Source organism: Papaver somniferum, chromosome 11, assembly GCF_003573695.1.
Source record: "Papaver somniferum cultivar HN1 chromosome 11, ASM357369v1, whole genome shotgun sequence".
NCBI lineage: Eukaryota > Viridiplantae > Streptophyta > Magnoliopsida > Ranunculales > Papaveraceae > Papaver > Papaver somniferum.
In genome coordinates this window covers 127,137,746-127,155,802 of record NC_039368.1, presented here as the reverse complement: position 1 = coordinate 127,155,802, position 18,057 = coordinate 127,137,746, and the positions used below count along the sequence as shown (strand labels likewise).

Below are 18,057 nucleotides of genomic sequence, written 5' to 3'. Positions count from 1 at the left end.
AAAAAAAAAAACTATGCCGTGGGTTCAGGCAAACATTTGGACTACAGAGTGAACGACAAAGAGTGTTTTTTCGTAACAGTTATATCGGCTTTCGACCTCGTCAGAACAATTTTCCAACTTGGAAGAATACAGACAGCTTTTTACAGCAAGATACTGAAAAGGAGAAGGCTGAAGAGGGAGGGAGGTATTCTAGAACTTCTAGATAGAGAGTGAAAGATATTTTGATCTTGTGGTAAAACCCAGTTATTCACAACCAATTTTCTCATAGTTTCTCTTAATTTGGCATTTTTGTGAACAATTTCTTAATTTTGATCTTTATTTCTCTCAATTTTATTTGTGTTGTTTCGTTTTCATGAGTTTTGTGTGATTGGGCTAAGTATATATCAAACCCACATTGATTTATTAGTAGAATTTGGTATAAGTTCTTAATCTAAGTCAGTTGTTCTCCATCTGTTCGATAAAATGCCTCAGTGAACATTTGTTGGTTTCATTAACTAAATTGGACACATTCTTAGTAATTAATTATCAGAAACTCATGTTATGAAAATCATCGGTTCTCTTAGTTTGAGATTAACATTTTAAAAAAAAAATCTTTTTTGGTTTTACGATTGCAGAGTGGAATTTTTAGACTGTAGTTGTTTGTTATGGGGACAGAGGAGAACAAAGATTTGTTGAAAGGGGTTGATTGGAAGAATGTAGGTGGTGAGGTGAGGGACTCTAGTTCTGCTGCAGCTACACCAGTTGTTAAGAAGCGGCTTCCGAAGAAAGTTAGACAAGTTCCTGAGTATTACTTTCTCCCTCGAAAACCTTTATCGGTTATCCTTCCTTTCTACGGGGCATGTATTGCTGCAGGAATTGGTGCTGGGATGTTGATTGAAGTCTGGATTAACAAGAAGATTAAAGGTATTTTTGTTTTATGTTTGAATTGTAATGTATAAGTAGAATAATGTTACATCATCAAACGTTTTTCTGGACTGGGTATTAGTAGTTTGTGTGATCAGCAATTTCGATACGGTGCGGTGAAAAATGACCCTTGTCTCCTGCACTTTTGGATGTTGACATCGCTTGAATGGTTAAAAATAGGAAATACGATCTGCAATACATTAGTGAACCATTTTTATCTGCACTCCATGGTCAATTGTTCCTCTACATCATCATTTTATCTTGGCTCATAAAGCCTTGTTTTAAGCTAACTTTTCTTTCGTTGATCTACAGAGGATGGAGGAGGTGTAGTTTGGAAGATGGAATAGTAAATGCCTGGACTCGGAGATAATAGAGCTTTTGGTGCGTAGTCCAGTCCTATTAGGTACTTAAACATTACCGTGCGCTGTCTTGTTTGTTAGGATTTTGGAGCACTGTATCTACAACAATTTCACAAGGCATTGACATTTATATTTCGAACATGCTATGTTTTCCATGTATGGATTGATTTTCCTTTTGTTTTAGTTCTTCATGTTCATAATGGTAAACAAACACACGATACATTTAATTAAAACATGTTTTCTAACTAGAAAAACAAACTATGTTGTAACTATCACTGGGAAATTGATTACAATATCTGATCCTACTTCTGAGATTTCTACCTAGTATCATTCTTTTTGGGTTTGGTATAATTTGGATAGTTTGAATTGTGGGAAAAAAAAATATTCATTTTTTTTCTGACAAAAATTGGAGAAGTAACGATGCTTAAGCATCTTACAAACTCAAAATGAACCATATAATATGGTGGAGAACCCTTGCAAGCATCAACAAGGGGATGTTTGTTGTGATGTGGAAAACGCATATGAGGATCAGCGAAGTTCTTCGTGGGAATAATCATCATCTGCAAGTTCACTTTCATGAATTACTGTGCTGTAGAAAATGTGAGGGTGATTTAACATCTCGTTTAGGGACAGTGTTCCGTCTCTATCATCATCAGCCTGAATTATGTTAGAAAACAACCAATTTAGAGATTCGTAAAGACCACCCATTAGTAGTTAATAGGATCTGTGATCGAGTTCTTACCATCCGGATTAGGTATTTGGTAAAATACCTAGCGTAAGAAAGTTCCCCGGGATTTAGGTGGTGTGTGAGGGGCCTGAGTTCTGCTACTGTCAAGTATCTGCAAGTTTATGCACAGAGAAGTGTAAATACCAAAAAGGAACGACTCTTGACACGAGTAGTATGAGGTCAAGGAAGTTTACTTGTCCTTGTTCACATCAAGCTCAGCAAATTTTTCCTCTGCGCTTGGTAAGTTGTTCCCATCATTTTCAAATTCAATGTAGTTCTTGTAAACATCATAAGCCCGTTCACTGAATTCTATGAAATTCAATTTGCCATCTTTATCATAATCCATGCCTCTGATTGAACATTTAAGATTCTCATACTATTAGATTAGCAAGAATTTATGATTGAAATGAGACGTGCGAATGTTTGGTAAATAAATAACTTAGCATATCACGAGGAAAAGGTATGAAGAATTTACTGAATCTTTTCTTTCACCATCCATAGCTGGATATTTTCATTGTCACTGTCTTCGGGGTGCAGGAAACTGCAACAGAGAAGCTTTTTCTGTGAATAGAAAGAAAACACTACAACTCAAAATAATGTGCAGCTTGATAATTAGGATTAGCTGTTATACTCGTTGAATTCTGTGAAATTGAGACGGCCATTGCCATCTATGTCTGCATTGATAAATTGTTCGCTCCACCACCCTGGTTTTCCGTGTGTCTTATCATTCATATCTGTTTTACAAGTTACCATAACATTAGGAATTTCTGATGAATACGGTCTAGGTAGTATTCTGACAATCAGAGTTGATTTTGTTGTTAACTATTTTTTTGCATGAATCAGTTCAGGGATATTTCATTTCCAGTTTCAGTTTGCAGAAGAAAAAAAATAGATGGCTACAAAAGAGAATGTATAATACCTATACTGTCGTTGTCAAAGAGATTGGGGAGATATTCTTTCAGTGTGATGAATTTGTCCCCGTCTAGATCGTGTTCCTTCATCTCCCTCAGAGTTCGCTGATTCAACCGGTTTGTTGCTTGCCAAACATTCCAAGCCTCTAATTCCTTAAAACTGATCACCCCATCTTTCGGTGTCTTATCCAGGAAAGGAAACAAAACTGGCAACCTCCCAGGTATATTTAACTGTCCCTTCTCAGAAAAATAGTCCCCAGGATCCTCTTCGGGAATGTCAGAAAATGGATTTCTATCCCAATCATGTTTCATTTGTGACTTATAATAATTTTCAAGGTCATGTTGATCTTTCTCACTCCAACTCTCTTCTTCCAATGATCTCTCCATTTTTGCTACCAACGGATCAAAGATTAGGTGCTTGCAACCCAGGCATCGACCAAGACGAAGCTGGCTGTAAGGACCCCTCTCTGGTTTCGGAGCGAAGGCAAGGATGAAGAGAAAGGCGGTGGCCAGAAGGGAATAGACCACCGCCGGCATCATTTTCCAGCTTTTGTGAAGGAGCCTCCAATCAGACAGAAATTACAAGGAACTTCAAAAAAAAATCCCCTGTAAAATGTAATGAAAAAATGGGGTAGAAAAGCAGACGTTCACTATTTCTGGTTTGTATTTTTGTGTTGTACATGAGTTGTGGATTCTACCAAAATCAGGTTGGTGACAATCAGAAAAAACAGTTAAATTAGGCAGTTAAAAGTTGACGGTAAATATGGAACCTGGCAGACTTATTTTTTAAGATTCCAGGTGTTGGGTTCACCATCTAACCTTCTTCATTTCGTTTGCATCTTATCCAATTTTATCAGAAACACTTATGGTAGACAAAAATGTGAGTCCTAATTCAGTCCAATCTAATGTGGCATGCAGCTATCGCTTTGTACATTTTTTTTTTGTTGGACTCATAATTCCCAACAAAAAAAAAAAATCACTACTCTTAAAATTACGGTTTAGATTGTGTCCAACTAATGACTTAGATTTCTAGTTTTTTATTTTATGGTGTGGTTAATCCTCCTTATCCAACTACTCCATGGTAACCCAGGTGTAGCTAAAGTGTAAGAACAAGTGAGATGCATTGACTGACGTTTTAGATTTAAACCAATAACCATTCACAGGAGGCTTCAATCATAGGTTTGGTACTATTTATCTTTTCTTTAGTGTAGTCATGTATTTTGTGTTACTCATGTTTAACTCTCGTCTTCTGTGTCTATAAATAAGAGAGCCTCTTGCCAATTTGTTATTTGTAAAGCTTTTGAAATTTAATGCAATGATAAGGCATTATTATTCCAATCAATTTTATTTTTGCATTTATGAATTTTGAGGCGGTGGATTAAACTGAAATAACAATGGAATCTTCTGGCACCAAGACTTGGAAGAATAGCCCAACCATAATTCAGAGACGACGTAAGAGGTTATCGTATGCCTATATAACCTAATACTAAAATGGCGGGCATACAAGTTATGGGTGAACGAAGAGTCTATGCATAAATATTTTATCTAGAAAATATGTTTACCGACTTTAAAATTTCAAAGGCAATCAGAGTTTAAATAAAAGACTTTACGGGGTGAAAATTTCAGAAATAAGTCAAAATAGTTAAAAAAATTATCATCATTGATTCAATTTTCTTTCTTACTTTTGTTCTTCTTTTTTCTTTTTTTCTTTTGAAGATAAATATATTGATAAAATAGAGAGGAACTAATCATTTGATTCAGTCTCATTTGTAACCAATTCAGTGTGAATTGTTCTTCTGATGACTGAATCTCTTAGATTAGTTTCTCCTGGAAGGATTACAACAGAGTTACTAGGATTACATAATGCATAAGCTTTTTTAGTATCAAAAGCAATTGAAGGAATTAAAAACTGGGGGGATTGTTCTAGCCAAGACTGATGTGTATTGTTCTTCCTCCTATTCATTGCTAAGAGATCAGCTACTCGGTTAGTTTTCCTGTCTACGAAATTGAAACCCAAAGAGTGTGTTACGTTTGCTGCTTTTTTCCTTACTTCCTCCAATATTGCTAGACTTTGCCATTGGATTGTTGAATTTTCTCCTTGTAAGTGCCTTATTGATTGCTTGGTTATCTCCCTCAATGACCAGATACTGTAAGTTGTTTGTGATGGCCCAATTTGTAGCATGTAGGAGAGTTAGAGCTTCTGCTTCTTCAGCAGTGTAAGTTCTGAAGATTCCTGATTCAGCACCTTTGAAAGTTCTTGTCCAGTTGCGAATCACCAATCCAAAACCTGCATTAGTGTTTTCTGAAATCCAAGAAGCATCACAGTTTATCTTAACAATGTTCATTCTTGGGAATTGCCAGTAAGGTATAGGTTTGATGTGTCTGACATGTGATTGAAATGTAGTATGCAGATGTGTTGGATGCCAGTAATCATAGTGTCGAATAATATCTAATGCAAGTTGCTCAAGAGTTCTAGATTCGTCCTCAAATATTCTAAGGCATCTCTCTTTCCATATAAACCAACATTTGGTTGCAGCAAGAGCCATAGAGATTGAATTCATATCCCCTTCTATCCATTCATTATATTTACGCAAGAAAGTTTTATTCAAAATATGAGAGTTTAGAGTTTGAGATACTCCCTGTGAGGCCATTGGCTGAAGATTCCAAACTGCCTTTGCATAATCACAATAAAAAAAGAGGTGGTAAGTAGATTCTATAGCACTATTACAGAAGAAAACCTGTTTTTAACAGATCTAATTTTTTTTCTAGTTGGAAGTGCATCTTGTAAGCATTTCCATATAAACAATTTGATCATCTGAGAAGTATCCATGGCCCATAGTCCTTTCAAAAAAGAATGTTTTGGCAGTGGTTGAGCTATAAGGATTTGAGAGTTTTGCATAAAGGGTTTTAACAAAGAGTTCTCCATTCTTTGTTAAAATCCACCTAAGTTTGTCCCTTTTTAGGCTTCCTTCATTTGTAGTGTAAAGTCTAATGTTTGTAATTTCCTGCACGGTTGAATTGTCAAATAATGAATGTAACAGATCAGTATTCCACTTATGTGTGTTTGAGTCAATGAGCTCAGACACAAGTGTTATACTTGTGTTTCTGGAAGGGAAAGACTCTGCCAATGTCTCTCTTCTAGCAGGAAGCCATTTATCTTCCCAAATGTTTATTAGTAAACCATTACCAACTTCCCACATGCTATACTTTTTAATGTGTGTTATTCCTTGTAAAATGCACTTCCAGATGCAAGAAGCTTGAGATTTCTTCTTAGAGTGTAATGCTCCTGATTTCTTAAAGTATTTACCCTTGAGGATTTGAGCCCATAGGTCAGATATTATGGATAAAATTAAAGTTTTTCTTCTTTTTTCTTGATTATCAAACTTTATATATCTATAATAAAAAACAACATAGGTTTTTGAGCTTTGGACGGACGGATAACATTTTGAGAGACAAATGTTGCATCCGACCATCCAGTCTCATCTCAGTGAAAGACATCCGACGGTCGTCGTTTCTGTAACTCCTCTCATTATGAATCAAAATTTATTAATCTTTCATTATTACATAAACTCTTAACTCAATATATTCAAAGAAATATTAAATGAAATCATAATATATCGATACATGCATTAATTGGATTTAGTGGTGGCATGTTGAATCTAATGAGAAATGAGATTTATTTGTTTATTTCGATTCATAACTCATAGGTGAGATATGCATGCACACTATTACTTAAATGATTTTGTGTTCGTTTTTGGATAATGTATATGAATAATTTTACAATTTTTGCAGTGGACGGGAAAGATAAAAAGGCACAAAGAGAAGGAGATTCTATTTATTAGAGATGATCTGTGTTACATGGATACAGTCCTTTATATACAATAGGAATAAATCCATAGATACTATATTGGGCCGCACATCCATGGGCGAAAGCCCTACAACACTTCCCCTTGTGCGGTTCAATAGAATTTCATACCCAGTACTTCACATACATTGTGAAGGTCTTCAAATGTCTTCTCTCCTTGATGACTTATGCTAAAATCAATTTCCTAATTAAAACTTCGACAAGGAAAAACCCATTGGGATAAAACCTTGGTACAAATCTTCACATGTAGTACTTCACATGTTGTCTCGTACTTTACATGTAGTTCATCACATGCAATACGATCTTCAAAGATCGACGAGTCTAAGTCAATTTCCTCGTTAAAACTTCGTCAGGAAAACCCAAAGGGATAAAACCTGAATTAAAGAAAAAGAGTACAATATTAAGCAAACTTAGAACATAGTTGGACTCAAATATGTTGCCTCATTAAAACCTTGACAAGGAAAACACAGTGGGATAAAACCTTGACGGAGGGAAAAGAGTACAACGTGACAGATGCAAGTAAAGTTGATCAGTTGCAGATGAACACTTTGCTCCGTTGAAGTTGACTAGTTTCTTCACAACTCTTAAGGAAAAAAATCCCCGTGGAAAAGACAATAGCCTTAGATGGGAAATTACATTCCCGGTGTTTGTTGTTGTCTCATTAAAAACCTTACCGAGCAATAAAACCCTGTGGGAAAAAGTAACCTCGGTGAAGGAAAAGAGTTCAACACACCATTAGATGTTCCCCCTGATGTCATCCAATTTTCATTTGTCTAATGCAGTCAAAAGGAGTTTATCACACTTTACTTTGGTGACTTGGATGTTTATAGAACCATGTTGTTGATTCTGGAAGTTACGTTGCTTAACGGACTATCGTGTTTCATTTCTTTGATTCAGATATTTTCAATAACATCAACGCGATCTTTATGTCTTCAACATTCAATATACTTGATGCTTTTAGTGTTGTCTCGCTAAAAACCTTGTCGAGTAACAAAACCCTTTGGGGAAAACTATTCTCGATCTAAGGGAAAAGAGTACAACACAACTTCAATTTCAAAGTGAAATATGTCAACATCATATCCTTGGATCCTCCCCCTGATGTCGGCATCTCCCCCTGATTACTTTCAGAGTTGTTCCAGACAGTTCCTTTAGTCATGTATTTTTCGAAACTGAATATGGGTAATGATTTAGAAAATAGTCTACCATATCTCCCCCTGATTACTTTCATTGGATAAGAGATTATTGTTCCTTCATAATCAACAACTTTTGGATTGCACTTTCATTAGCATTCCTTTTTATGTCTTTGCAGGGATAAAAAAAATTTATGTCAATGGTTACTTTTAAGTAAATGATTACATTCACTATACCATTCCAATGATGTTGCGTTGGCGCGGAGCTATATCTAGCTAACAAGTTCCCTGAGGATGTAAAATTTAATCGAGTACATTATTATACTAAGTACAACAATGCATCTATTGTACTTAGATATGAAAATTTCATCTCCCAACACATCTTCGTCATATTCCTTTGGACGAAATGGTTACTTACTCACATTTGAACCTCGACTAATCATGGGAGTGCTATCAGAATGCATGTCTTTGTTAAATTGCCTGACAACTTTGGACATATGAAAATTGGTGGAATAATATACCACAATCTCAATATTCGATCAAGTTTTACCTAGATTTTTCCTCTCAAATTCGGATTTTAAATAGCTTTTAAGATATCTTATCACATCAAGAGTACACATCATGTTTGTACCATCAACATAAATATCTACAATTCCAAATCAGGAACTTTCTTATGAATACGCAAGGAAAAATAACTTACTTGTCTATCCCCTCCAAATAAAATAGTCACTTAGACGGTTATACCACATCCGTCTGATTACTTGAATCTATAAGTGATCGTTCTATCTAACTGTAAACGCACTCTGTGGTTTAGAGTCATTTGATTTGGGCAACAAAAGTTTATCAAGTACTTTTGTAAATATCTTATATCTCTTGATTCTTTCAGAGATACGTAACAAACACATACATATGCTGCATTTCAAGTCCTTTTGAAATTACCAAGCTAACTAGGTAGCGGAACTCTATAACGTTCATTACAAGAGAACAATTCCAGGGCTTTGTGAGAAACCTCGCGCCATAAGGCGAGTCTTTGTACTTTAAGACTACTTTCTTCTCATTATGATTTATGACAAATTAATTATGTATGTCCAATAGGCTTTACACTTGGTTGGTTAGCGCTACTACACCAAATACCCGTATATTTTCCAAAGAACTAAGTTCTACCTGGATTGTGTAGGCCAAATATGCAATTTATTTGAAATTAATCAAAATAAAGCATGGTTCAATCTTATTGTTCTCTAATTCTGGAGCAATTATTTATAGATTATATCATCACTGTGCACGCATGATCCTTCCATTGACTCATGTGCATTCTCATAATCCGTCAGGATTTCATTGTTCTTTAGAATCATTTAAAACTTCGGAGCGTCCTCCAGTATTGATTCATGGACATAGTCAGAGACAATAAAATGAGATGATTTCATTGATGATACAAATTAGGTTGTGCCTTGCTCATATACTTCCTTTCTAGGTGAGCATTGATCGAACCTGGTGGTCTCTCCATCTTCCTTTATGGAGCCACGGCCTCAACTACACTTCCACCAAGTGTAGTTGCAACACCTTAGTCTATGGTGTACCCCATACCGAGGATTTCTAACCTCGCAGGAATATTTGCAGCTGGTATGTGTGATCTTGTCACTTTAGCGACATTAATGTACATTCTGAAAATTGATTATTTTTTGTCACTTCATATTTACATTCATGGAGTACAAGAAACAATATGAGACACAGTGGGAACACACCACGAAAATTCATGTCGTTACTTTAGAAAATACTTTTTCTTATCTCCCCCTAACGACAGGAAGACTGTCTCATTAAAGTGATAACCTGCAAATCTAGCAGTAAGAGATCTCCTTCCAAAGGTTTTTAAAATGCGGAAAATTGTTGAGAGTAAATATCTAACAAAATTACTTAATCATTTTCGTGACCCATCATAGTACGATGTGGACTCGTAATGGAACATATATAGTTCAACCAAAAATGCATAATAACACAAATGTCAGGCTTAAATTCAGTTACCAACTGGTACTTAGAAAAGGTTGACTAATATTGGGTTCTAAAACGAATTAAGTAAAGATGCGCGTAATATTGCATATCCCCAAAGCAATAAAAGGTAGGTTGGTACGCATAACATATTCCTTAGACACCATCTGTAACATTTGATGGTAACCTCTGCGAGACCATTGGGTATAAGATGTTCTATATTGATCTTATGCAATATTCATCAAGTCCTTTTGATGTAAATTCTCTAGCATTAACAAGGGTGGTGAGCCTTTGCACTTTTCTTTGTGTAATATGTGTTAGGAATTCTACAAAAATTAAACGCATCGTTTGTTAGGAACAACAACTGATTCAATGCGTCGAATCATCCACCAGAGCCATAAATCACTTTGAATGGTCAGCATTCTGCGTGTATATATGTTCACTAACAACACTTTATTTCTTTGGAAAATGAGTTATCGAGCATTTGTATCTAAGTAAAACAGGATGGTCTCAATCATGTTTCACTAAAGAGAGACTTTGTAAGATGAGTGACGTGCTTTCTTACTCTAAAGCATAATGGGGAGAGGCAGTGCAAATCTAGTAACTTTAGAAATCACTGATTATGATAGATGTCGTAACTTCGCATTCTATTAGTTCATTTTCTTATACACTCAAATGAAGTGATGCTCGTGTTAGTACTTTCAAAACGGAACATTGTGTCACAACCAATGTGCCTTATGGTTATGTAAAAGTATTTATGAATCAATCCCAATCATTTCATTGTTGGGGTTAATAAGGATTCAGTAATTCAAGTTCCACTGCTTTACAATTCATTAGATTGACCCATTAATTTTCTAAGAATATGCTTCCTTCCACATTCATTAGAATTAATTTATAGATGCAATCAAATCCATTCTCACTGTAAGGGAAGACATATGATCTAGTTCAATTAAATAGTCAATTGGCCAGGCAAAGTTCTTGTTGCCATTAAAGTTGATGTGAAAATTGGTTGCTACTATGATACACATTACATTGTATATATCAACACCTATGACCAGGTGCGTTTCCAACTATTTCATTTAAGATGGGAGCTAGAATTATATCTTAGCTTCATCCCATATTCAACTGATGCCGGTACTTTGGTGTCATTACTACTGGGAAAAAATACATTTCCGTCTCATGATATATATGTCCCTTTTCACATGCTTTACATGAGTCATTACGTCTAACCCTTATCACTCCGGGGTTCTTTCTATTTTTAAATTTGCTACATTTAGCTTAATTTAAAAATTTTATTTATCTCAATAGTCCAGGAGAATCTCACTACACATGTCAACCATTTACTTTAGGTTGAATATATTATTAAAAATAGCTAATTCTCTTGTTGTCATACTTCAACATATATTGGTTCGTTAGTATTATGGATGAAGTAGAGAAATGAAAATTTTCTGACTCATATCATCTTTTGTGAGTTCTTCCACAAATTTTTTTTTTGGAATATATGTGATTTTATTTGCAATGTATCTTTTGAAACTACCGACTCTTCAATAGTTGCGCAAGTATATTACATTTCACGGAACATTCAAGTTTGGGGAGGAAATATCAAATATACAATAATGGTGTTCAAGTACTTCTAAACCCCAAATACGTACATTTGAATCAAGTTGGTATAACCAATTGTACAAAAGACAACATTCAATTATAGTCAATATCATATTCAAGAGAACAAAATAACTTTAAGACCAATCATAATTTAAATTGACCGTTTATATGATGTGGACTTATCTTAGGACAAAAATAAACCAAACTAGACATGTTCTAAAAACGAATAAATAAGCCTAGCAAGTACTCTATGTAAACACCCACATCATAGTTACATACCATATATATACGGAACTGGAACTGGAACCGCTTTGGTCCGCACAGCCCAAAACCAAAACGGAAACAAACAGGAACAGGACACCAAATCCTATTTGGAATGGACCGGGTTGGATCGTCCGGGTTGGATCGTCCGGGTTGGATCGTTTTGGAACGGAGCGGGTTGGATCGTCCGGGTTGGATCTGGTCCGGGTTGTTTTACTTGCACGCCTCTTCTTCTCCTCGGAACGCAAGCACGCAGGTTCTCACCCCCGGATTGTCCAACGATCTAAATCTAGATCCGCAGGCACAAATCGCACAAAAGGACAAAAGTTTAGTTGATTAGTATATACGCTTGGGCAGTACCCAAATAATCAACATAATTACTGATTCATACATACACAGTACGAAAACAACAACCAAAATAATTCTTGATCACAAACTTTTGATAATAATCAAAATAATCCCAAATTCATAATCAAAATCAAAGTAATTAAATTAATCCCTAATTCAAACGGATTAAATTAAATTGATGAAATCAATTAACCAAACTAATTTCCAATTCATATTCATAATCAAAAAATGGGAAAAGAGGAAGAAAAAAATAGAAAAAAATAGATCCAACTTATCTGATTTGATTCCGTCAATTTCAACATTCCCATTAATTCCAACATACTGTATTTGATTGAGCAAAAAAAAAAGATTCAAAACAATCCTTCACGGATTTGATAGCAACCCAAAAAATCCAGCGGGATTAGAGCTCGTGGTGATAACGTTTTGCAGTGGATGGGAAAGATAAAGAGGCACAAAGAGAAGGAGATTCTATTCATTAGAGATGATCTGTGTTACATGGATACAGTCATTTATATACAATAGGAATAAAGTCATAGATACTATATTGGGCCGCACATCCATGGGCGAAATCCCTACAACAACAATGTATTTATAGACATTATTTTCGCTTAAAGTCCGTAAAAAAAGAAAAATTACACCAGTCAGATTTCATATTAAAGCAGTGCCGTTATGACACGAGCTATCCCTAAATATTTATTAGGACTCTCTGTTAACCTCCGTGCCGTTACGGCACGGGTTATTTCTAGTAATTTTACATTATGGATAAAATAAAATTTAAACTACCAATACTTTTTTTTCTTTGGTATGTCATGTTTATCATAAGAATTATAAATTTGTACACTTCGGCTAATCCCTGCTACAAAACCCAAATCTTTTAAAACAAACAACACATTCACCCCTACTAAAGTGTATATTTTTCTTAGCTACAATATATGTATGTGGTTTTCATTTTTTCTTTTTTTTTGTGAGTTGATTAATCAAAAAAAGGCTAACTTAGGGAGTTAGAAACCCGTACACCATGATGAGTAGAGTTATCTAATGTTGGGTTTGGCAAAGCCGCCTTAGCATTTGATATGTCTACTTCTATAGTTGTTCTAATACATTTTGGAGCTTCTTTTCTCCAATTACAAGTTGAGCTAAAGCTCCTAGCTTCTTTGGCCATTAAGTCCGCCACATTGTTAGCTGATCTTGGAACAAAATAAAAACCTAAAAAATTATTACACGATTTTAGAGTATGGATAACTTGGTCTAAGACTGATATGTTTTGCCATTCTAATGAAGATTCAATGCCATTAAGGTAATAAAAAAGGTTTTTGCAGTCTCCTTCAATTGAGAAATTCGTCAATCCATTCTCTGCTTCCCATTTAGCTCCTTACAACAGACCTAGAGCTTCCGCTTCTTCAGGGGTAGAGGCTGTGAAAGCTCATGCTCTGCCTTGTTCGATGGTTCCTGCATCACTTCGAAGAATTAAAGAAAAACCTGCTGGTAGATTAGCTGAAATCCAAGCAACATCTATATTTAGTTTTAGTTGAGTTTTCAAAGGAGGTTTCCAATTGGGTGTTAGAGAATTTCCATTATTGACTTGGTTCAGTAAAGGGTGGTCTTTGTACCAGAATTCCAAGTATCTGTGTATTTCAGTTCCTAATTGAATACTTGTCTGATGTTTTCCTTCAAAGACTAAGTTGCATCTCTCTTTCCATATGAACCATACTTTTGTTAAAGCAATTTCTACAGGTATAATGGTGTTAGGGTTGTTTATCCAGTCCTTACGGATGTCTAAGAAAGAAATAGAATTAGTAATCTGAAGATTAATCGGATATGGCTCAGCAGCCCAAACCTCCTTAGCATAAGGGCACAATAAAAGAGTGTGTTTTATAGTTTCTGCAGTGGGACAATTGAGGGACAGTTTGGATGGACATCATCCATGAATCTAGCTAACTTCACGTTAGTAGACAGTGCATTATGTAAGCATTTCCATGCAAAGATTTTGATTCTCTCCGAGACTTTCAATTTCCATAATGAATTCCAAAAACAATCATTTTGTCCTAGGTTATAATGATTCATAGTTTTTTCCGTTAGTTTATTGTACATATATTTGTGGTTTTCATAGGGAAGAAAATGAACAAAAATCTTTGAATGACCGAAACTCCGCTTCCAACCCACTTCATCACATTATTTATTCCAATGGCAAAAAAATTCCCCAACCATTGTTGATTTTTTCACTAGTTTTATAGGTTCCTTATGTCGGCATTTGTGATGGGATTAAAACTTTGCACCGCCTACACAATCTGAAAATTGGGTTTTGTGTTGAGTCCACAAACCCAGAAGAAAAATCATCACTCCTAAATCTTAGGATTGTGTCCACCCAGTGATTAACCAAATTGGTCCGCGTCAGTAGTAGCTTCCTTTATCGCGCGGATGAATCCTTATCCAATTAGTCCATGGAAATCCAGGAGTAAGAACAGGTGATGTGCACAGACATTTTAAATTTAAATCATTCATAGCTGATTTCAATCATGGGTTTGGTATTTATCATTTCTTTGGTGTAGTCATTTATTTTGTGTTGGTCATGGACTCATGGTTAAGTTTTGCCCAATAAATGGAAGGACCTAGATATATATAATGCAAATAGTAAAGCTTTCTAGTTGTTCAATGCAATGATATGGCATTATTGTTCGGGTAAATTTTGTTTTCGTATCTATCAAATCTTGAGGTGCTGGAGTAAACTAAAACACCAGTGGAGTCTCCTGGCATCAATACATGGAAGAGTAGTCTAACCATAATTCAGAGACAATTCAAGAGTCTTTCCCACAATTGCAGAACCTTAGATCAATTTTATACTATTTTCTTATTTATAAAGTTTTTATATGATTTTAAGATATAGTTTTCTATATAAAACTAATGTTGGGAAACATTATATATTAATTCTATTTAATTTTAAGGATTTTAAGCAAATTAAATAAATTATGGTTTTCTTTTATGAATGAAAAACTTATTAGTCCCACATCAGGAAATTTCCAATTTTAAGTTGTTTTACTAGACTATCTAAACTTATTAGTCCCACATCGGGGAGATCCCTCTTCTTTAGTTGTAATAGGTTATTATATAAACAAAATTCTCTTAAGCTATAGAGATAATCCAGGGGAAGAGGGTTTCTTTATATTTTATAGAGACCCAAAGAAAAATATTTTCCTATTTTTTTCTTAAACGTTTACGATTTTCTTGAAGGGTTTTTTCGGACTACATATACTAGAGGTAGGTGTAGTTTGATGTTTTATCCTGGAGGCATCCTCCATGTGGAGGCTATTGTGTGGGTAAAATACCCGACGGCCACGTGTCGACATCCTAAGGGGTGAATATATCATGAGATGATGAGGTTGAAGCACCGAATCATTCGTTGAGAGAAGGATTTGTCTCAGTCGAGGCAACTGCACAAACGCCACATGAATGATGCGTGTGTATAAAGGTCTAATTTTCTCAGACGGTCAAGTCTAAAAAGCAAGACCACATTTAATGAAGGATAAGGACAGGACTTGGGTAGTTGGGCATCGTGACAGAAGACTCGGACGATCTATACCACGACCCAGAGGTGATGAAGCACGAGGTTCTCCACAGAAGGGTAGCACGATCCAAGGGAGAACGAGATAACTCGGAGGGAGAACCAAATATGCCATCACGAGGGACGGTATAGAGCGAGTCCGAGGGATCCAAGACGAAGGATGACAACTCACCCAACTCGGACGATCAAGCGACCACGAGTTTATTCTGTCTATAAATACCAGTCCATGTACCAGGAGATGGACGACTTATGTAATCTTAGATGGTTTTTCTACAGAGAATTCCTGAGAGAGATTTAGATAGAGAGAAAGTGAGAAATCTAGAAGACATCTGTAACACTTTCAAGGGTAAGACCTTATAATCAATAAGAAAACATCTTCTTCTCCGTGGACGTAGGTCTTCATGGCCGAACCACGTTATATGCTTGTGACAATCTTTACATTTTATGCTATTTACATCTTGTTTATGATGAATCTTGTATGTTTAAGTAGTTTTTAGTCTTTAATCTTACTTGGGTGTAGTAGTCAGAAAATATGCAGCTACAGCTATAACATCACTTTTGGGTTTAGCCGGGCGCTAAGTCTTAAGGACATCGTTTTGAACACGTGAATCACTCTGTTTTTTGAAAAAAATTCCATGTTGCTAAGGTCTTAAGGACATCCTTGTTTTTTTATTATTGAACCCAACAATCTTAAAACATTGTAACAGTTGAAAAGGGTTTATTGGTTAGTGAATCAATGATATTGGAAAACCAAGGATGTTAATCGTGGAATGAAAAACAAAAACGAATTATTGTTCAGTTGTGAAAGTGTTTTTTTTTTGTGATATTTCACAAAACATATAAACGTTCCTGAAAAATTCGAACGAGCGGAAAAATGTTGTTGACTATTTTAGTTTTTCTGGGCTAACCATGAGTTTTTTAAAATGGTGATTTAAATGAAGTTTGTAGATATATATATATATGATCTTTAGAATAAATTTTATTTTCCGATTTGGAACTAAGGTTTTTAAGATGTGTTGTTTTGGGTGATTGAGAAATTACCATCTCCCTAGTAAAAGTATAAACAAAAATTGTGACATGAAAATGGAAATGGACATAGATAACAGGCGCATATGGATGATCACAAGTCTTCCAAATCTGACAAAGGTGAGAACAACAAACGTAATTGTAAGCGTGTTAGAGCACTGCGCGGTCAAACTCGCAAGTGTTGCTATCTAAAGCTTGTTTGTCAAGTTTAGTGATCAAAACTATAAGTTTTGATTTTTAGTCTACTAATAGCTATGACTCGGACTAGGTAGATTGTGTAGTTGAGCATTAGGTTTCATGGCGTTCATCAATTGAAGACGAAGAACTATTAAGGAGAGCTTGTGAAACTTCATCAACAAAAGGTATGTGGAGGCTGAAACTCATCTATCACTCGGAAAATCTATTTCTACTCTTTCAGATCCTTACCTCTTCCTCCTTCCAAAAGAAATAATGGTGGTTTTCGGGGCTCCCAATAGACTAACCACCACCTCAAAGAGCAATGTTTTGCAGCTACATAAACGAACTGGAAATGGCACTGCTAGACACTAGTCATACGTTTATTGAATTTAGCTTAGACACTTGTCATTTATGTTGTACTGGTCACACTCACACAGAATTTATGTCCCTCTGTCTACAAATATACAAGAGAATCGTTCTCCGAGAACCTCATTTTCTCGTGTAAATATAGGGACCTTGCTATCTGCTGATGCAAATTGGTATGGATTAGTTATCCATAGATTTGGTTTGAGTTTGTTTGTTTATTGTTCTTTTGTTTTTTTTCAGTTTTTTAGATGGTGGAGTAAATTGAAACAATCATAAAATAATTGGGTGGACTTATTATGATCCGCAGAACTGAGTTAACAGATGTGCTAATGATGCTAAGTTAACAAAGATGGACCGGATATATTAGTCAAAGCGGAGAAGTTTGGTGCGGGAATAATTTCGATGCAGCTCATGGGTCAATGTCTTAGTGGATATTCGGTGTCTCCAGATAGTAACAGAGGGTCTTCACAATCACCCACAACACAATTACACACAAAAAATTTCCTTAAAAGTGAAAACTAAAATTCCTTAATGCCAATTATCGATGTAATTCATGAGCAGATTCATTAATAAAATGTTTTTACAAGATTGTTTTACCTAGTAATTTTACATTTTTCATTGTTTCATCAAGCTAATATTATTGAAATTCAAAAATCAAATTTTAATGTCTTACAGTATTTCGTATGTGGAATCAGAATAGTTATAAGAAAAAAATCTATAGACTAAACCCGACACACTTAGATGGCTTATAACAAAATCGGATAAAGTCACAGTCAAATCAATGTAAGCTAAATTAAACGAAAGAACAATCAATAATTATAACTTAGGACTGACAGATTC

General features: G+C 35.3%; 1 protein-coding gene across 1 annotated transcript; it reads right to left on the bottom strand.

The window, feature by feature from the left end:
* Positions 1-1,484: 1,484 nt before the first annotated feature.
* On the bottom strand, positions 1,485-3,602 carry LOC113320437 (reticulocalbin-2-like). Its single transcript, XM_026568343.1, has 6 exons — positions 2,909-3,602; positions 2,621-2,723; positions 2,465-2,530; positions 2,184-2,339; positions 2,005-2,101; positions 1,485-1,919 (listed from the first exon to the last, which is right to left on the bottom strand). The coding sequence occupies exons 1-6, from the start codon at positions 3,438-3,440 to the stop codon at positions 1,791-1,793; spliced, it is 1,083 nt and encodes a 360-aa protein (XP_026424128.1). The 5' UTR covers positions 3,441-3,602; the 3' UTR covers positions 1,485-1,790.
* Positions 3,603-18,057: the final 14,455 nt, after the last annotated feature.

Coding starts and splice junctions, on each gene's coding strand:
- LOC113320437 (XM_026568343.1), bottom strand. CDS start 3,440: ATGATGCCGGCGGTGGTCTATTCCCTTCTGGCCACCGCCTTTCTCTTC. Junction 2,102..2,183: donor CTTGATGTGAACAAGGACAA/GTAAACTTCCTT, acceptor ATAAACTTGCAG/ATACTTGACAGTAGCAGAAC. Junction 1,920..2,004: donor CCAAATACCTAATCCGGATG/GTAAGAACTCGA, acceptor AACATAATTCAG/GCTGATGATGATAGAGACGG.